Source organism: Nelumbo lutea, chromosome 1 (assembly GCF_056320005.1).
Source record: "Nelumbo lutea isolate HS-2025 chromosome 1, American lotus-T2T, whole genome shotgun sequence".
NCBI classification, from domain to species: domain Eukaryota; kingdom Viridiplantae; phylum Streptophyta; class Magnoliopsida; order Proteales; family Nelumbonaceae; genus Nelumbo; species Nelumbo lutea.
In genome coordinates this window covers 176,037,594-176,058,598 of record NC_142684.1, presented here as the reverse complement: position 1 = coordinate 176,058,598, position 21,005 = coordinate 176,037,594, and the positions used below count along the sequence as shown (strand labels likewise).

Sequence of the window (21,005 nt, the reverse complement as noted above, 5' to 3'; positions counted from 1 at the left end):
CCATCTTCAAGCCATCAAAGACGCTTCCATTAATACACTTTGAATAGGCATCATAGAAGAACCTCTTGATTGAAATCAAGTCTGATAGGTCTCAGTCAAAGTTAGAAAGGAAAGACTATTCTTCTTAAGGTGAGAATAAAACCATAAGGTTTATTTAACTTCCAACTACCCATCCATGTGGTCAGATGGTGTTTAAATACAAGAAATTCTAATTGTCTACCATTGAGATAGCCTCAAAGTAAGGGATCAACCTTCTAACTACATAGTCGATCCCTATGCCATCTCATAATAACAAATTAACAAGAATAACAAACTAATATATTTGGCCGATTCTCAAGCCATGGAAAACTAACAATCAACAACTAACAAGAATAAAAAACTACATATTCGATTCTTCCATTGGACAAGGCTTTCTTCCACGAAGGTGGATCCTTTCTTCACCCAGCGGGTATCCAGAATGACTGTCGGTTCTATGACAAGTTCTCCATCCTCGTTTATGGGCGGTAACTCGGTGCTAGTGGCAGTGGTTTCGCCCACCTGTCTTTTGAGTAGGGAAATATGGAATACTGGGTGGATGCGCAAGCTTTCGGGAAGTCGGAGTTTATAGGCCACCTTGTCGATTCGTTCTTCAATTTGGTACGGCTCATAATAGCGACTGGCTAGCTTGTGATAGGCTCGCCTATGAACAGTCTGCTATCAGTACAGGTGGAGTTTGAGGAAGACCAGATCTCTCCCACTTGGAATTCCATGTCTTTTCTTTTGGAGTTAGCCATTTGGGTCATGCGGTTAATTGCTTTATGTAGGTTGATTTTGAGTTACTGCAAAATGGTATCTCGTGAGAGCATGGCTTGATCTACCTCATCTACCGAGGATGTTTCACCTTGGTAATTTGGAATACGAGGTGGTGGTCTTCCATAAAGGGCTTGAAAGGGCGTCATTCCGATAGAGGAATGGTAGGTGGTGTTATACCAAAATTCTGCCCATGGGAGGAAGGAACTCCACTTTCGAGGTTGTTGGAACACAAAGCAACGAAGATACTGCTCTAGACAATGATTGACCACTTTGGATTGTCCATCAGTTTGGGGGTGATAGGCGGAGCTCATGTGCAATTTGGTACCAGACATTTTGAAGAATTCCCGCCAAAAGTGGCTGACGAAGATAGGATCTCTGTCGCTAATGGTTGTCTTTGGCATGCCGTGGAGCTTCACAATTCCTTCTACAAACCTTTCGGCTACTAATTTTGCCGTATAGGGATGTGATAAGGCCAAGAAATGAGCTGATTTAGTAAGACGATCTACTACCACAAAAATAGTGGTTTACCCTTGGAGGGTGGTAGACCTTTTATAAAGTCCATGGTAATATCGTCCCACACTTGGTAGGGAACGGGTAATGGCTGTAGTAGTCCTGCTGGGGATAAAGTGTCTGCCTTATTTTTTTGACAAATGACGCAAGAGGCCACGTATTGCTGGATATCTTTATACATGGAGGGCCAATAGAATTGTTGTGCCATACGCTTGTATGTTCTTAGTACCCCCGAGTGTCCACCATATGGAGAGTCATGAAATTCTTGTAAGAGGGTAGGGACGAGATGGGATCGAGAAGGGATCACGACCCGGTTTTGTAAAATACCAGTCCATTCTTCCATGTGTAGGGAACTCCAGGACTCTCTGTTGCAAGCTTGCCGATGTGGATCATGTAGGGGTGAGTGCTGGCTTCTTTCTTGATGGTGTTCCACAGAGATGTTTGAGGAATAAAAAGAGTATTAAGGCTAGGACTGCCTAGTACTCTAGATAGAGCATCTGTAGCAGAGTTTTCCCATCCAGGCTTGTAAATGATCTCATAGTCATACCCGAGCAGTTTGGACACCCACTTCTGTTGTTCTGGTGTCCCAATGCATTGCTCTAAGAGATACTTGAGGCTGCGCTTATTGGTTTGGACGTAAAATTTTTGGCCCAACAAGTAAGGTTGCCATGTCCGTATTGCCTGAACAATGGTGAGCATCTCTTTGGCATAGGTGGACCAAGTTTGTTTGTTGACGCCTAGAGCTTGGCTAATGAATTCTGTGGGACATCCCTACTGCATCAATATTGATCCAATACCTGCCCCAGACGCATCTTACTCAATGATAAAAGGCTCATCAAAATTAGGCATTGCCAGTGTGGGGGTCGTGGTCATTTCTTTCTTCAAGGCTGTAAATGCCTCTTGGGCTTCGGTGGTCCATCAAAATTCACCCTTTTTGAGAGGATTAGTGAGGGGTCGAGCGATGATCCCATAGTTGCGGACGAACTTCCTATAATATCCTGTAAGGCCTAAGAAGTCATGCAAGTCAATAACATGAGTGGGTTGAGGCCATTTAAGCATAGCCTCAATTTTCCCTTGGTCTACTTTGACCCCTTGGTAAGTGACAATGTGTCCCAGATACTCCACTTCTGGCTGGCCGAATATACATTTACTAAACTTGATAAAAAATTGGTGATGCCTTAAAACCTCAAAAGTTGTTCTAACATGTTCAAGATGCATGCTCCAGTTGGGACTATAAATAAGAATATCATCAAAGAAAACTAACACAAACCTTCGGAGATAGGGACGGAAGACAGAATTCATAATAACCTGAAAGGTGGAAGGTGCATTACACAGGCCAAAGGGCATAACCAAGTACTCATAGTGACCATTGTGTGTGCGAAATGTCGTTTTATGAATGTCCCGTGGGTGGATCCATACCTGATGGTATATGGACTGTAAATCAAGTTTAGTAAAGAAAGAGACTCCATATAGTTCATCTAGCATATCATCAACAGTTGGAATAGGAAATCGATCCTTAATGGTCACGGCATTGAGTGCCTTGTAATGGGTACAGAAACACCAAGTCTTATCCTTCTTTTTAACTAGCAAGACAGGGGAAGAAAAGAGACTTGTGCTAGATTGTATTAGCCCCAACCGTAACATGTCCTGTATTTGTTTTTCTATCTCAGCTTTTTGGAAATAGACATACATGTACGGGCAGACATTGACGGGTTCCATTCCTTCTTTGAGATTGATGCGGTGATCGATCTCTCTCCGTGGTGGCAGCTGTGTGGGCTCTTGGTAGAGGTCTTTGAATTCGGCCAGTAGTTGTGGTGACACTTCGTCCTTGACTGCTTGGAGACAGACGGCAAATAGCGAATGTCCTTGCTTTATCCCCTTTGAGATTGCTTTGAAGGATGCAGGCTGAATCGGTTGGTTGTTGATCCCCTTCAACAGTCGGTGTTGGTTGGCCCAAGAAAACTCCATCATCATTTTCTTCCAATCACACGCCACTGTGCCCAATTGCTCGAGCCAATGGATTCCTAGTACCATATCCAACCCAATCAGTGGTAAAGAATAAAGTGTTAAGGTGAACGGGGTTCCTTGTAGTAAGACGTACACATTTTCAAATCTTCCTCGGCACTTAAGGGGTTCGCCATTGGCTATTTTGAAATTGAAGGGCTCGGTAGGTACTACCGGTAATTGCAGCAGTTCGGCTATTCTGTTGTTGATGAAGTTATGGGTGGATCCACTATCGATAAGAACAATCAGTTCGTGGGATCCTACCTTGGCCGTGACACGCATGGTTCTAGCCGTCGGCCATCCCGTAAGGGCATGGAGTGATATTTCAGGCTCCCTGCGCAGGTCGGTGAAGCTTGGTTCGTCGCTGGTGCAGTCTCCGATGAGTAGTAACAGCTGTGGCCCCTTGCATTTGTGTCCAGGCCCAAATTTCTCATTGCAGTTGAAACACAGACCTTGAACACGCCTCCTCTGCATCTCTGTCCAAGAAAGACGTTTCAGTGATGGAGTCATCTTCATCTTTGTCGAGAAAGAGTCGTCGGCGGTCCTGGTGGCTGTACGCAAAGTCTTCTCATGACGACACAGTTGTTCATCCTTCATTCGCGCCAAGCTGATAGCTTCCTTCAAGGATTTGGGTTGCGCGTCGGCACCCTGTTCGATCTTCGTGGCCTATCATTCATCATCATGTAACTCACACTCTTTGTCCACCTTTTCCAATATCTTACGGTAGATGACCTTCCACTCCCAGTATGCTTTCTCCGTCAAAAACAACAGTGCTTCAGCAGATGCCAACCCATAGAAGATATTCAGAGAAAGTTTTCTGGTTTCTCTTGTCAGGATCGTTACTCAACTCACCGTAGTTCTGCTGAATAAGCCTCAATAGAGAGAGAGAGAGAGAGAGAGAGAGAGAGAGAGAGAGAGAAACACGGGATGTGGCAGACAAAAGCTGAAGCCAATACAGTAATTTGCTGACGTTGCGAGAAAGCGAAATCCCATTTACACATGGAATTAAGGGGACATCTGCGGTCTCCCATATCCGTGTAGGCATGTTCTTCATGAACTTGTTGTTGGGTCTTGCTGTGTTGGTGTTCTCTTTCACTTGTCGACCATGGTGGCTCTGCGGCAGGAAAATTGTTTTGGTGGTTTGAACAAAGAACTGGTAGCTGTATTTCAGTGCCCGAAACTATATATCCCTTCTTCTTCTTCTATGTGTCGTGTAGATTGGTGTTGCCACTCAAGCTCGTGACTCCGGCTGAAAATTCTGGTTCCTTCAATTAAGAGTATAATGGTGATGAACCAGAAGTCCATGGTGCCTAGTTTAATGGCATAACCTCCAAGAAGAACCACAGTTGCCCAGATGAAACAAAGAGTTCCTATACCACTTGCAGCTTTTTCAAGAATCGCAAGCCGCAGAGCAATTAACGTAAGCTTCTTTCAGGCGCATGATTTGCCAATATATCCAGAATCCTCTGGCTGTACCCATGGAATCTGCACCCGGACAGTCTTGATGCGATGAATTGAGCATGGGTTCTCCTCTTTCTTTTCTGGAGTTCCTTTCTCGATAGGCCAATGACTTAAAAGTACAGAACTTTGGGAACTGAAATCAGCAGTCCGGAGTTCTACCCAACTGCTTGTGTTGAAGCTGCCTGAGGCTGAGATGGCCTGATGCCGAACTGGAATTGTTATAAATGTAGTGGGGCTCTTGCTTTGAAATTGAAATTGCTTTGGAGCTGTGAAGATTGCAGAGGAGATAATGGGTGGTGGGGTATCATATGAAAGAAGAAGAAGAAGAAGAAGAAGAAGAAGAGTATTGAGATGCAGTTTTTCTGTTATTGGTAGTTTTTTTTTTGTAAGTATTCTGTTATCGGTGGTTGGTTCTTTATCTTAATTCTTCTTTGTTGTGCATTTCCAACTTTGCCCTTCAGTTTTTTTTTTTTTTTTCATTTTTATAAATCCAATTGATTAAGTCATTCAGCCGTTGCAAGGAAAATGCCTCCACTTTTGGCTACTCTTCAATTTTCTTTTTGACTAAATCCATATTTGAATGACCGTAATTCCCTAACTAACCTTACCTTAATGGTGTCTTGGATATTGACTTCATGGAATTGACCTTTGCTCAATTATCTCTCCATTGCCCATAAGTTGCATTGATCATCACAATTAGATTCTTAATCAACAGTCGTCAGCTTATCTTGTTAATTAATAACTTAAATTAGTAATTGCGTCTTCCTCTCCATATACATGCACGAAATTTTGGAGGTTCAAACGGATCGGATCGGATATATACTTGGATCCAAATTTGATTTGTCAAGTCAAATGTTATCTGTCGGATTTAAATGGGATTCGGATTGCAATGTGATATTCGATGACATTAATATTTTGAGTTAAAATTTAAAAATGATCAAGGTATTATATATTATTAATAAAATTAAGGAAAATTGCTTTGATAAAATTATCCTGAACAAAATTAATTGAAAATAGTTTTGTGTGAAACTTGAACTTACGACTCTTTCAGTAAAAATACAACATCTGAACCAATTTTATTAATAAATACATTTAAATTTTGTATACCATATTATAAAATGTAATTATCCATGTCATTCTCAACCCTTTTAGAATTTTGTGGTTTTTTAAATTTGTAAAAATAACATATTGAATGAATATGAAACTATTTAAACTCATCCACAACCAATTCAGTTAAAAAATAATAGATCAAGCATGAGTCTATTTAAACTCAACCACAAGGTCCACAATCAATTCAGTTGCTTTTCTATTAGGAAATTGAATATATTCTCTTCTCAGGGTAATCTCTTAACACTAGCCGTGCATCACACTGGCTTCTTCTAATATATATTTAAATTGAATTTAATCAGATCATGCTGAATCAAATAGGGTCGAACCCATATTCAACCCAATTATAAACAAATCGAATTTGGACAATTGGATACAATTTGCAGGTCTAACAAGTAACAACATTATGTAATTAAGTTAATGCTTCTAGCTAGCCCAGTAGCTGCATGAACGTGCGTAGCATGTGGATACAGGCCCGGACTCAGCATCATGATTTTCAAAATCTCTCTCTATCTCTCTCAAGATTGATCTGGCCACAAAAGGAAATTTGCAATAACCCAATGAGCAGGCATTAGAAAAGTCCAAGAGAGTTGGTATTACAGATTGAGCCCTTGGAACTGCTACCAACCATGCATCATGCATTAATTCATGCCTGCTCATTGGGTTATTGCAGATTGAGCCCTTTTAATATTACTACTAATTAAGCACGTACATGAATTTTAGATATATCATAATTAAGATAAAAATTAAAAATTAACAAAAGTAACAATATGATTAAAAATAAATTCAAATGCTTGTAGTAAATGTGCATGTGCATTATGTAGAAATTTTAAATTACAATAATAATAATAACAATAATTTTTATTTTAACAATAATTTTTAAATTACAATAATAATAATAATAATAATAATTTTTACATGAATAAAATTAAATTTTATTTTAACAATAATTTTTATTTATTATGATGAATATATAACATTATAAATGTTCCCAAATGTGATAGAATTTTTTACTTTTTCATTGTTCATGTTCTATCTTTTTTAAAATATTTATTATTCAATTATGACATCATGAGCTTCTTTGAAAAGTTGGACCATTGATCCACCATCTAGATAAGAAATAGCTTTACTTTCCGATTTGTTTTAAATTAAATATCATCTACATCATATAAATAATTTTTACTTATCATACTTAATTTTTGTTTGACATAATTAATATGTATTTTTTATATATTCTTTTTATTACTTGTACTTTGTTATTTTTTAAAGACTTATTATTTAACTATCATATCATCGGTTAATGCATTTAACCCAAACCACTGATCCTCAACCCAAAAAGGAAAATAATTTGATTTCTAGGTTGACACTAAATTTTATATTACATTTCCATCATTGATAATGAATGTATATTATTAGAGATGTATCCAATATTTATTTTTATAAATATATAACATTAGATATGTGCCCAATTTTTTACTTTTTTTTTGTTATTATTTATATTTCTTTTTTTTTTAAGTTTTATTGTTTGACTATGACATTATTTCATTTATAGGTTGATTTTAACTTTGTCATTCCATTTTCATCATTAATAAAATTACTTCTTACATTTCATACACATTTTTTTTAGTATAATGAACATGTAATATTAGATATATATCCAATCCAATTTATTTTTTATATTATATATTTTATATATTTTAAATTTTTATTATTTAATTATGACATTATTTATTAACCAATTTGACCCAAAATGGTTGAATTGCTTACCCACCATTGGGAGGGAAGAAAATAGTTTTTTTCAAAATATTTATTTTATAATATTAAAATTAATTCTATGGATTTAATAAGAGAATATACCTTAATATGAGATTTAATGAGAGAGAATAGGAAAATAGTTTTATTTATAATTGGTTTAAAATTTTACATTCCATTTCCATCATTAATAAAACATTTCTTATTTATCATACTTATTACTATTTAATATGTTGAATATATAGTATTAAAAATGTTTCCAATTTTTTAAATTTCTATAACTATTTTTATTTTATCTATTTTCAATTTTACTATTTAGTTGTGACAACATGGATTGCCCCATTTGACCTAAAATGGTTTAATTTCTTACCACTGCCTAGATGAAAACACTATTTTTTTTTAGGTAGATTTTAAAAGTGTGTTTTTATGTTATTGGAATTATTAATTTATTATGTATGGATTTAATTAGTAGAATTTAATGATGAGGAGAAATAAAAATTCCTTAAATATATGATTCAATGAAGGTGAATGCAAATTAATACCGTAAGTGTTGGATTTAATGAGAGGAAATTGAATGCATTGAATATCTTATAATTGTCTCTTTTCAACTCATTTAATATTAATAATTGATTACCCTTTTACCTCATTTTTTTATCAATAAATTTAAATATGGAAGGGTAAATTTTGTCATCAGAAATTTCCAGAAATATTACAGAGGCTATTCATGCTTTTTAAAGCAGTCTAGATTATAGATTATAGATAAATATAAATTAATGCAATGGCTACTAATTAGAATCGATAAAATTACATTTCTTTACAATAGATTATATCTGAAGGACTTGGCCAAAAACAATAAATATGTAAAATGAAGGTCATTCACAGCAAATGGAAGGACCGAAGGAGCTAATTGGTTCTACAGGTTCTATACATTAACAAGAAATGTAGCTTTGAATAAAATAGAATGGTTGTTGTGTACCTCTAACAAGGAACTATTTGGGGCTTTCAAAAAAAAATAAAAAACAGAAAGTTGTTGGGACAATAAATTCTTTTAGGGGTGCTCATGATTTGTGGGGTGATTTTCTGGACCGAACTGACTTTTTCGGATTTTATATTTAACTGAACCGATGCAATCGGTTTATTGGTCGGTCGGTTAATCAGTGGACCGGTTAACCACGGTTCGGTTTTTTTATTTTTTTATGCCCTCAAAATTAAAAAAAAAAAAAGGAATTGGGAGCCAGAGACAGGGAGAGTGGGAGTCTAAAAGATTGTTGCCAAAGCAGGAGGGATCCCCAGTGTCGGAGGCTGTCAGTGATAGAGATCATCGGTGTCGCCAAAGCAAGAGGGATTGCTGGTGTCAGAGGTCGTCGGTGATTCAGTCGGAGGGTGGAGCGTCGAAGGCCATCGGTCCTTTGGGGAAGAACGAAGAAGAGAACTCAAAATTGGGACTGGGAGAGTGGGCCTAAGAGAGAGAGAGAGAGAGAGAGGGAAAGAAAGGGAAAGGGAAAGGCACGGGTGTCAGTCTATCAAACAGGCTATTGAGAAGGAAAGGGAAAGGGAGAGTGGCATCCAGATTGGCGAACTGAAAAAGCCTCAGTTCGGCAATCTGAACACTCTCAAACTGTCAAACTTTTTTATTAGATTTTCAAAAAAAAAACATATAATATATAATATTAATATATATACACATATCAGTCGGTTCGGTTAACCAACGGTTTTTTACATGGTTAACCGAAACCAAACTGAAACTATCAATTTTTTTAAAACATCGAACCAAAATCAAACCGACTGATTTAGTTAACTAATTTTTTGGTTCGGTTTCAATCGATTTTTTCGTAAGTTGATTTTTCGTTTTTTTGCTCACCCCTAAATTCTTTTACCTCAACCTAAGCTGCTAGTTTAGGCCTTCTTGTGGTGATATCATATTTCTTTACTTGCGGTATGAATGGGCGATAAATCTCATATTAAGGTAATGAATATAAGAGGATTTGAAAAGTGTGTCTTCTAAGGTATATTCTTCTATTAGAAATAAAACTGAATTGGCCAATTCAGGGGGACTATTTCATGGAGAATGACAAGACGACCTTAGCGATGAAACGATGAGCTAACTTGAAATGCCAATTTTTACCCTTGGATGTTTTCTTAAAAAAAGTGTAAAACCAGCGGGCATGATAATCACATGTAGCCAGATTCATGAGGACCTCAAGGTTCATTGTCTACATTGATTAAAATATAGACCGTTGAATGGGTATTAGTGGTTGAAATCAACAAATTAAAATGAGGGAAGGACGGACAGAGGGTTAATTCAAGACATATGTAGACCAGTCCATCATTTGAATCAACGGACGAGGGCTTTCTTCCACTTCCAGCCAACCTTTTCATGTTCCTATTTCCTAGATTAATGGGGAAGAGCGGAGTATTAAGTAACTTACAGTTACCAATTTATAATTTGGGCAATTACAATCATTAATTTAAATCATTAAAAAATGTTTATCTATACAATATATGTCTTTGTCCTTATTATCACTTTTAAAATGTTTTAACGTAATTTCTATTCAATTAATTCAATTGCCATTTAATACATGTTGAATAATTGCAATTATTTAATTCCAGTGTTTAAGAAGGTTATAAAATAATTATTTTATTCTTATTTACACTTTAAAAAATGTCAAATAAAATGGTAATTTTTATCCAACCAAAATTCCAGAAGTCAAGACCTCCTATTATCACTTTTATAGATATTATAGATTTGAGTTGACCCAATGAAAAGCCCAAACTTGATTGGCAGAATTTGAGAAGCAAGGGAGGGTAAGTAGTGATTTTCAACTGTCATGCAACCCAAGATAAATTTCTTAAACTATCCTTATGGTTTTAACTAATTGAGTCATTGATTAAGTACATCTAATATTTGATTATTTTGGAAAATTACCTTTATTGTCAAAACATTGACGAAAGGACCAAAATGCCCGTTTTGCCCTCAAGTTAAATTGGAATCTCCACTTCTTTGTCTTCCTCAGTCTAGTCTTCCGCGCCCAGGTCCAGCTACCCCCTCCTATGCCACTACTGGTCCCGATAGATAGAAATCCATGGATCCTCCATTTTAATGCATTAGGACCATTTTACAAGGTCAAAAGGTTTGGGCTGCTCAACCCGAAGATGATTTTATTTGCGTTTCTGAGATTACTAGAGAAAATGCAGAGCTCAAGGATGAAAGAGCTCGACTTCGCAGCCGGAGGCTATATTGGAGCGGCTTAGAAGGAAATGAGGTACCATCCCTAGGTTTTGTATCTCTCGTTAAACAAGGTGTGCAAAATCTTTCGTCAAATTAAAGGTGGAGGGTTCTTGTTGCAGAGATGAAGATGATTTTCTGGAAATCACATTCAACCTCTTCAGTAGCCTGTCTTCGGCTGTAGGACCATTGTTGTCGTAATGGTGATTAGGGTTTTAACCGGGGAACACCCCAATGGATTTCAACCTGCAAACCTTGGCAAATCAGGGTGTTCAAGAGTGATTCAAGATCGAGAAAAATAAATGAGGTTTGAGAGTGAACCGATGGCCAGTTTGGTGAGCCAATAACAAGGGTGAAAAACTGATACAGATGCTACTGCTCAAAAAACACACACACACAGAGATAAGCCTCTGCAATCAGTTGAAGAAATCTGGGTCAGTGACGAGAGGATTGCTAAAACTCATATGATATGCAAAAGCAATAGGTCATCCTTCTTAAATTCCAATTTCTTCACCTATTAATTGGTTAGAGGGTTCATCTTTTTAAGATGTGAAGAAATGAGAGCTTGAACAAAGTCATAGTTACAGAAAAGGAGATGCAACTCGATTCAAGATATGCAAAAGAACTCCCTAGAGGCTTTTTTTGTTGGCTTTGTTGTTTAGTTGGGTTCTATCAGGCGTCAGCAGTGAAAAATCCTGTTTCAAGCAAGTTTTGAGTTTTGTCAGTGATTCTTCGCCTACATCTACCGCCCGTTCAATTGTTGCGATGGACCCCAATGGATGAATTTCAACCTACAAAAGGTTGTTGGTTCACTCCGATATGGGATTGATTCAAGAGCACGATCAAATCAAGGAATCCGGATATAAGATATGAGAGATACTCAGATCTCAAGATGGGATTGTATGTGGAGAGGGAAAACGAAGAGGGGAAGGGGTGGAGGAAGAAGATCACCGACTCTGCTGGAAGTTGCAGCAAGGGCAACGATTTTGATCATTGCCGCCACTGGTTAAAGCCGAGTCAGCTCGATTTGCTGCTACTAAAAGGAAGAAGAAGAAGAGGAGGGGGGACGAAGGGTAGAATTGGATTTTAAAAAAAGTATAAAAAATTATATATCAAAATGTGTACCAGTTTTGAAGGAATATTAATATATGCTAATGATAAGGGTAGAGTTAATCAATTATCAAAAACAATAGGAATAATATTAGACAATAATAGAACAAACTTAGTCAATTGACTAAATCATAAGGATAGTTTAAAAAATTTATCAATTTAACAAATAGAAATTATAGATACCGGGAGATTAAAGGGTAGGGACAGGAGGATTCACAAAAGTCAATGATTAAAATATTGATACTTGATATCTAAAGTTGGGCATCGGTGTGTGTTGACTCTTATTCTTTTTTTTTTTTTAATTTTACAATAATTAAAAGGTTCCAACCAAGTAAAATTTTAAATGTTTAAAAATGTTTTTTTATTGATGTATCCATATCTGAATACATGGCTATATCAATATTTTAATCCCTGCTTCAACTCTACTCATCTTATCACGGAAAAACCTGTACTTATGCAAGTTTATTCCCACACCTTCATTTTTCTGAGGCAGTGATCATCTTAGCATGTGTGCTTGGTCTCATATGTACTGGGTTTAGGTATGCTATGCACAAGACCTTACAGTGACAGATCATAAATGATGATATATGCAAAATGTTTCCAATTAATGTGTGTGAATAGCCTGTGCGTAGAAGATCGAGCTCAAATGTACCTTGTTCATCCAATAATATTATAGCCCATGGTTTAGACAAGTGTGCATTTCTCATTATAACTCATCGTATACTTCTGTGGAGACGATCCGGATGCATGTATTCAGTTTCATGACTAACATATTCAGCAAAAAGATAATAAAAAAAGAAAAAAAAATTAAGGGGGTGTTTGGCAGCATGGTTGGTTTTGCTTTTTAGAAACAAAAACAACTGTAACACTATTAAAATTATATTGTTTTTACTGATGTAGCAATTGTTTTTATTTTCAAAAACAAACTGTCAAACACCCCCTAAGTGTTTAATTAGTTTATTCAATCCTTAAGTCAATGATAGGGTTTATATCCCATCAAGTCATAAGTTAATGTATCTACAAAATGCTGATCAGTACAACCAGGATGACTTTTGGAATGGGAATTCCTAAAGTTGGATTTGAATCTATTGCTTTCAGAGTCAATAGCTAAGCCTCAGTTTAGTAAGAGTATGAGTATAAATATGTACAATGCAAATATATACAAAATAACACAAAATATAAGGTTTTGTGCTCTACAAATTTGTATTTGTACTCCTTCCAAAGTATAAGGCTCAGTTTATGAAGGGTACGTATACAAATATGTGAAATGCAAATACATACAAAATATAAGGTTTTGTGCTCTACAAATTTGTATTTATACTCCTTCCAAAATAATACAAAATATAAGAGTCAGTTTGGAAGGAGTACAAATACAAATTTGTAGAGTTTAAAAACTTATATTTTGTATTATTTTGTATACATTTGTACTCTTTCCAAACTAAACCCAAGGCTCCACTTGTTTGCAATGCAATTTTACTTGTACAAATGCATAGGAGTGTTCAACTTTGCATTGCGTGAGTTTTTCTCTTATTTCTTCTGCACCACAAAAAAAATAAAATGTCGTAAAAATCAAAACAAAAATAAGCCAGAATTTGCACATTACTAATTTCCATTCCCATGCTTTTTCATCAGTACAAGTAAAATTGCACTGAAACAAACCAGGCCCATAAAGGGCAAGAAAAGGAAGAGCAACGGGGTGTGGTGGAGATGGGAAGCTACTCCTCATCCCCGTCCCTGCCCCCGTTGATTTTCCCCATCTCCGTCCCCACCGGTCCACTATTTTTTGTCAACTTCATTTTATTTTTTATTCTATTTCATTCTAATTTTTTATTTCTATTTCATTTCAAATATTACTAAGCAGGGATCCCAGTGAGGGGTGGAAAGTACTCTCCAGTCTCCCCGTCCCCGTCCTATCCTGAGGGATCAGCGAAATGGGGGAAAATCACCGTCCCTAGTGAACTAGATAATTTTAAAGGAGAGATTTACATAATCCAAGAATCGTACATCAAGAATGACAGACAACCTAAAAGGCTCCTACATTTTTCTCTCCACCAATTGTACATTGGGTGGATTTGCCACATGGCTAAATTGATTCCTTCTGTTAGAAAGCACCTTTTTAATTCAAGAACTGGAGTTTTGAACATCAAAACAGACGTGTCTTAGCTAGGTGGGTGCAGCTTGGGCAGAATAGTTGGACGTAGAGCAAACCAGCCCAACCCGTAGTTCTGGTTAGTCGGGTCTTGTCTGGCTTGAAATGCAGTGTTATGATGTAAGTTAAAAGAATACTTAAATTGATCCTAATACCACTAAAACATTAGACCTTTAAAGGTCTACGATTTACCCATGGGGTTTCTCTGAGTTCCTTACCTGACCTCCCTCTGGGGTTGGGTTTGCCAAATTTTAACTCCTCAACCCAAAGTCCCGAATCCAGAACAAGCCTTTATTGGGATTTTCAGGCCAGGTTCTGGTTGATCCAACCCAAGTTGCAGTTGTGGTAAACATATGATCACTACAGATGGACCCTTTCATATCGGTGGTAAGAGAATAATCACAAAAGGACAAAAATAAAAGGGGACTCACCATTTAGGACAAAATATATCTGAGCTTGGTCAGATATACCACAACTAATTAATGATTAAACTTTCCAACCCGCTTCAGGTTAGGAAAGGGGAAAAATAATGAATGCATCTCATCTTCCTTCAAATTATTGTCTTACCATCATTGTTCATGCAAGCCTTAGCACTGCCATAGCCATTAAAGTTGCAGCCCTGAAGAAAATTTCATTCATATTCCTGTCCATTCTCTTAATCATTTCCTCCTTCAACCCCAACTTGTTTGAATTTTTACTGATACAGATGATAGTGTCTCTCAGTGTGTTCACTCCCCAAGAAAGCCAAACCAATCCAAAACCGAACCCAGTGTTCAAGAGCTTGGATGCACAGAAGGGAACTCTTCCTCCAACAACCTTACAGAAAACAGACAAGAGAACAGCAAGACCAGTCCCAGCAATTCCAGCAGAAAATTGGTTCAGAAGTTGAGGTAATTCAGGGCCAGATTTCTTCAGTGACTGGATTATCATCTTCCCCTGCCTTTTGTTTAGGATAAGGGATAGAAGGCTCACATGCATAGAAATTGTTTCTCCTGTAGAGATCCCTTTCTCTCCCGGTCTTTCTACCTTGTTTTTCTTTGGTGACAGCTTCCGTTTGATTTTCTCAGGACTGGGAGCAATTAAGAGAGTCAGAAATAACAAGGAAATAGAACAAAAACTAGAGATGATCTCAATAACGACCAAAATCTAATTCAAGTACAAAAATAATAATAAGTTGTGGAAATTTTCAAATTAAATCAACTAATCAATCAATAACTACACATATGACAACTTGTGAGTCATTCAACACAACAATTTCAGGTGGACATAACCCAAAAGTTGAGACAAATCAAGGATAACAGTTCAAAACCAAGCAATCTACTGTAACTACAGGAATCCTCATTTTTGGCTCTTCCAAAGTCAAGAGGCCAACTGATTGAACAGGCTAAATTAATGAATTGCTGAACTACATTCAAACTCTAGACGGCAAAGTAGATCAATGAAATTATTGATAAAAAAAGAAGTAGATCAATGAAATGTGTATATAGACCGCAGAGAAGAATTACAAAGTTATGAGTGCTTAAAATTTTGTGAAGTGAACCCAGTAAAAAGCTAATTATAAAAACTTCATTAAAAAGGGAAAGCTAGCTTTCTCCCTCCCAGAAAAGGAAAAGAAATTAAAAGTTAACTTCCTCAGAAAGTACCCTCCTTGGATCACATATTTATCCAATCCTTCCTTTGTCATAATAAAGTAATAATATGCTATAATTAGAAGCACAGAACTTCTTTCACGTTTCAAGATTAGATATTGGCACATATCCCATGGAACTGCCTGCTATCAAATCCAGTTCTAAGATTCACTTAGATGTGAAGGAGATTCCTGAGAAAATTCTAGAAATTAGGAAACCTAACATCAATGCTGTTGAAATTCTAGAAATTAGGAAACCTAACATCAATGCTGTTTTCAACACCATTGATAGTAACTGACTATTATTGTAATTACCATAAGTAAAGAACATATAGGCCATTTCATAATTAAAATCCATAATTATATTCTCAATTTCAGATGAATGCAACAAGAAATAAAATGCAAATGGTACATGTCTCAAGTGAAGCATACCTCTTTAGGGGTACAACAGTCACATTTTCAAGCTTCATTGAAGACCCATGGAAAGTAGCTTCACTTCTTTCCAGTCTGACAATAGAATGACAGGGAAGTGGGGCAGTATGAAAACTTATGGCATATACATAAAATAATGCTTATCATAAAATAAAACTAACTAGAAAAGTTATTAGTAAAATGTTTCAGAAAATCTGGGAATATCCACATAACTGATAACACACAGGCTTCAAGCCTTCAACCAATAAAAAAGGGACTTCTAACGATATGATTTCAATGGACATACAGTTCTAAAACCTTTTTTCTTCTATTTAGATCATTTTTTCTCGCAATCTGAGGTTGAAAATTTGATGACTCTCACTGTTAGATCCATGGAACTCAATGACACAATCAGAGACTCAGAAAAACAGGGCAAGCGGTTTAACATTGGAATGTCTGAAGCAAGACCTTCCAACATTGGAATGTCAGAAAAACAGGACTCAGAAAAATTTGATGACTCTCGCTAAAGAGCATCCATTTCTTGACCTAGAAATTCTCTGAAGCAAGACCAATTGAGTGGTTTACCTGAACACCAACACAACATTGGAATGTCTGCCATATTTAAAGCAAAAGCATACGCTCACTTTCTCATCCTAACAGGAGCACTCCTCAGGCAGAAGCATAGGTGATAGCATTGACAATGGCAGTAGTTGGCTATAGGAGTGCATGAAGGTTAGCACACAGACCAGGATTACAGGAGCTACTCCATAAAGGAGCTGTAAATTGTGTCAGATATACTACAGAAATTTGAGAAATCACAAATTTACAACTATTGAACAATTTTTTCCCCATAAGAAAGATGGGGAAGGGAGGACTGCTTATATGACACTCCACAGAAAGAGGGCTGTGTCATTATACTTCTTTTCATGGTAAGTTGATTGATTGTTCAAAACAGTGATCCTCTCAGTGGCTTCCACACTAGATACACATTATTTAACACGGTCAATGCATCTCCAAGAAGGAAAAATACGGTCATCAAGAAAGGAAAAAGAAATTTAAAAATAAGAAAATGCTTCTAAACCATGAGTTTGTGCACTTATTGGTTTACTTTTCCCTAAAAACAAGGTCAGACCAATGAAAAGGCATTCCCAACTTTTTCTTTTTTTTCTTTTTTGAAGGCCCCAACCTTTTCTTTTAGGCTCAGTTTAGGAGGAGTACAAATACAAATTTGTAGAGTGCAAAACTATGTATTTTATATTATTTTGTATGGATTTGTACTGTACATATTTGTATTTGTACTCCTTCCAAACTGAGCCTAAGTGTGTTGATTCATGGGCACCACCATGTCTATAGGATGAAGAATAAGTAAGAAGACAACTATTTCATTGCACATTAAAGAAAAATGATACTAGAAAATAAAGGCAAGAACCATTTATGTACTTTCTGGTAAAATCTTTGGCTGACAGACGAGAGTGTGGGTTTGAATCTGAGCATGGGCACTTCATGCAAAAAATGCCGAAGGCTAGATCCATATCCAATCTGCCCCTCCCAAGATCTCAGATACAAGGGACTAACATTGGGTAATGGCACTTCTAAAAAAGAAGTTTCAAGCATGATTACTGGAAAATAGTAACTGAGTAAGAGAATACGCATATCCATTAAAATAAAATGTACCCCACCCCCCTGGCCCAGCATTCATTGGTCAAGAACAACCAAAATAATAAACCTAGTTTCATTGAGCACAGCCAAGAAAATGAACCAAAAAACCAACTAAAGGGTAGGATAAAAAGATAAAACCAAATTGAAGATGAAAAATCCATGGATTAGGCAGATAAAGTTATCCAATCAATCTCCTCTGGGGTCAGGTAGCCCCATCCAATGCAGGCAGAAGGGGACAAACTGATTTAGAAGATAGAATAAAGAGTTGATGGGTCAACAATAATGGTTTCAGTGAATATAATCTCCATCATAATTTCCAAAATAGATTATAAACATGATGAAGTAGTTGCAATTTTCAATAGTCCGAGAATGTAACTTTGTAAGTCTCTGCATGCACATAATAGCCAAGAAATTTGACCCTCTAAAAACTGGTGATTTTAAATTGTATCCATAGGTCCATACCTAGGAAAGTGTGGTACCAGAATTGATTGTTTCCTATACTTAGTTGAGCTCTTTGGCATGGAAAACTCTACAACAGTTGAAAGTAAATCCTTCATTTCAGCCCCATTGCCTGCTAACATGATTCTGCCTTCAGGATGATCCATAATTTTTGAAGTATGCGCCAAATCCCCTACAAGATCCAAGATAGGCTTCTGGAATTCCTCATTTGGTTGGACAAAATAAGGCTGAACAATGTCAACCCCAACCTTATATGGACAAAAATCATCCAAGGAAACCAGTCGGTTTGGGCAGAAGTTAACTGCCATTTGAAGCCCAATCAAGTCGGACAATAGAGAAAGACCTAGTCCATCTCTTAACACTTCACTAGATCCCATTTTGAGGAACTGCAATATCTTTTCATGCCTTGTGCATTGTTCAGCGATCCCAAAGCTGAAGAGTACCGTGTCAGGGTGAACATCTGCTGACAAAAAGAGGGTTAAATATGATTACCAGATCATTTCTAATGATAATGCAATAATTTTTCATCCGTAAAATGATAACACAACCTGAAACAAGCCCAATACACAAGCAGATTTTTTAAAATATTAATTTATAAGTTCTATGTAAGGCTAGCATTTTTCCAACGCTTAACAATGAATAATTAAATATGAACCTTGCAAGTCAACAAGCACAGGCCTCCTGATGCTTGAATCAAGCTTGGCAGACTGGTTAGGGTGCAAAAACCAGCTTGTTGGTTTCCACCGGTCCTCAATCTGAATTGGCTTTGTGTGAAGGTATAATTGTCTTGCTCCAGAACTTTGTACAAAAGGCTGGAACTCCTGCATCATCCAAACATCAACTAAAGCCTATAACTAGCAAATGGAGGGGGTGAGGATAAGAGAATATTTTGAGAGGTTTACAGACCATTCAGTTCATAAACACCACCCAGTAGAGCAAACAGAAACGTACAACTGAATAACCAAATCAAAAACGCTTGAAAACCATTACCCAGATATGAGAGAGAGAGAGAGAGAGAGAGGTTTTGATTCACAAAACTAGAAAGTGAAATATGAAAAACATATACAGCTCAAAAGCTAAAAAAAAACAGTTAAAAAAATCTGAAGCTAAGAATCCTTTTTTGTTATCTTTTGTCAAATAACATGAATCGTAATAACAGAGTTGATTTAAAAATATGTAGAGAAAATTACAGTGATAATAAGACTTTGCTAATTAAAAAAAATACAAAAGATCATCAGCCTTGAATAAGGAGAACACAGAATATACCAGAAAATAAATTACAAGCCTCAACAGTCCAGTAGCTCAATAATCCAAGAAACAGATATATGAACTACAAAATTGATCAACACAGATTCGATAGAGCTAGTGACCTTAACCACCCGGTACAAACCCTGCTCCTGGCGAGACAGTCCAGAAGAGTAGGTAAAATATGCCTTTAGACAAAGCTCCGCCATGCCTGAGAGAAACCCAGTTCAGAAAATGAATTTCGGAACCGAAACCTCTCTTCTTTTCGTAGAAGGTGAAAGCAGTATCATTTTATCCATCCTCAATCCTCCAAAACCAGAATTATTCCAAGCTTGAAGGCAACAGGTTTGGGTTGCAGCAAGAAACACTCAAAAATCAAATTGGTTTTGTGGATTCGATTTGTTAAGTATCTGGACGAATCAATCTGCTGTCTGCACGCCCCTCGGGTATACAAGTAGAGATTCTGAATCGGGCCAGACGAGAAAACCACCGCCCCTCGTGGACCCCTCTGAGATTGTTTCACTTTTTATTACTTTTTTTCTGTGGGTAGAGATATGAGAACAGTGTGTGACTAACGGATCCGGAATGTGTTAGAGTCCGGATTTCCTGCCCACCCACGTAACATCGCCTCAGTATATCATCTATGGAACGGAGAGACGTTTCTAATCTCGCTGGTGTATTGTAAGTAAACGTGGGTAGAATTGTTGTGCGTAGGAGATCCGAAATCGTATATATGGGATCTACCGCAAGTCTGAATCTAATCCCAACAAGTCATTACAGCTAATCAGGTATAGATGAATTCAGATGGGCTATTGGGTTCGAGACCGAATCAGCCCCCCACATGGCGGTCCCTCACAACGTTCCACAGATTATATCCGCCGAAATTGAGAACATCTTTCGATGATAACATCATTATTCTTTGTATTATAATCGAGAGATATTCTTAGTACACGGCAGGGATATATTGTAAGATGTGAGAGGTAATCTTGTGGGGAGTTGATTTAAACTCTTTAGACTCCCCATAAAAAATGACTCACAGTCCATCTACGTGCATTGGAAATACCTCTCATGCTTGTATATTCCCAAATCACAGAAGGGATGCACTGTGGGGAGTCCATCCCAGCTCGCCATACATGAAGAACATCTTGATAATGAGATTTTTTGATGTGTGGTTCATTGGGACCCATCAAATCCGAACTCCCATCAGACAGATCCATTGAGTCCTGATCATCAATCAATAAAATTCCTTTCAATACTCTACCAACATGATTTGACAAGACACAGAGCCAAGTTTATAGTGGATTCAGGCCCGACTCTAAAATTTGGGTTTAAGGTCTACTCAAGTTCAATATTTCCAATATATATATATATATATATATATATATATATATATATACACATGTATATATGAATTTATATAGTTGAATCAGATTTGGACTACCAAAGGAATAGGCCTGGGTTTGGCTCAAAAATAAAAAATAAAAATAAAAATA

General features: G+C 36.9%; 1 protein-coding gene across 2 annotated transcripts; it reads right to left on the bottom strand.

Moving 5' to 3' along the window:
• Positions 1 to 14,544: 14,544 nt before the first annotated feature.
• Positions 14,545 to 20,118, bottom strand: LOC148879384 (uncharacterized). Of its 2 annotated transcripts, XM_088960904.1 has the most exons (5): positions 19,638 to 20,118; positions 18,923 to 19,088; positions 18,271 to 18,727; positions 16,171 to 16,245; positions 14,545 to 15,180 (listed from the first exon to the last, which is right to left on the bottom strand). In XM_088960904.1, the coding sequence occupies exons 1-5, from the start codon at positions 19,719 to 19,721 to the stop codon at positions 14,688 to 14,690; spliced, it is 1,275 nt and encodes a 424-aa protein (XP_088817030.1). In that variant the 5' UTR covers positions 19,722 to 20,118; the 3' UTR covers positions 14,545 to 14,687. The 2 variants fall into 2 exon arrangements, with proteins under 2 accessions (XP_088817030.1, XP_088817031.1); XM_088960905.1 differs by lacking the exon at positions 16,171 to 16,245 and having other exon boundaries at positions 19,638 to 20,035.
• Positions 20,119 to 21,005: the final 887 nt, after the last annotated feature.

Bases quoted from the DNA above. Each gene is read 5' to 3' on its own strand.
- LOC148879384 (XM_088960904.1), bottom strand. From the start codon at position 19,721: ATGGCGGAGCTTTGTCTAAAGGCATATTTTACCTACTCTTCTGGACTG. The intron at 19,089-19,637 runs GTCACTAGCTCT...TGGATGATGCAG, and splicing joins GTTTGTACCGGGTGGTTAAG to GAGTTCCAGCCTTTTGTACA. The intron at 15,181-16,170 runs GTATGCTTCACT...AATTGCTCCCAG, and splicing joins ACTGTTGTACCCCTAAAGAG to TCCTGAGAAAATCAAACGGA.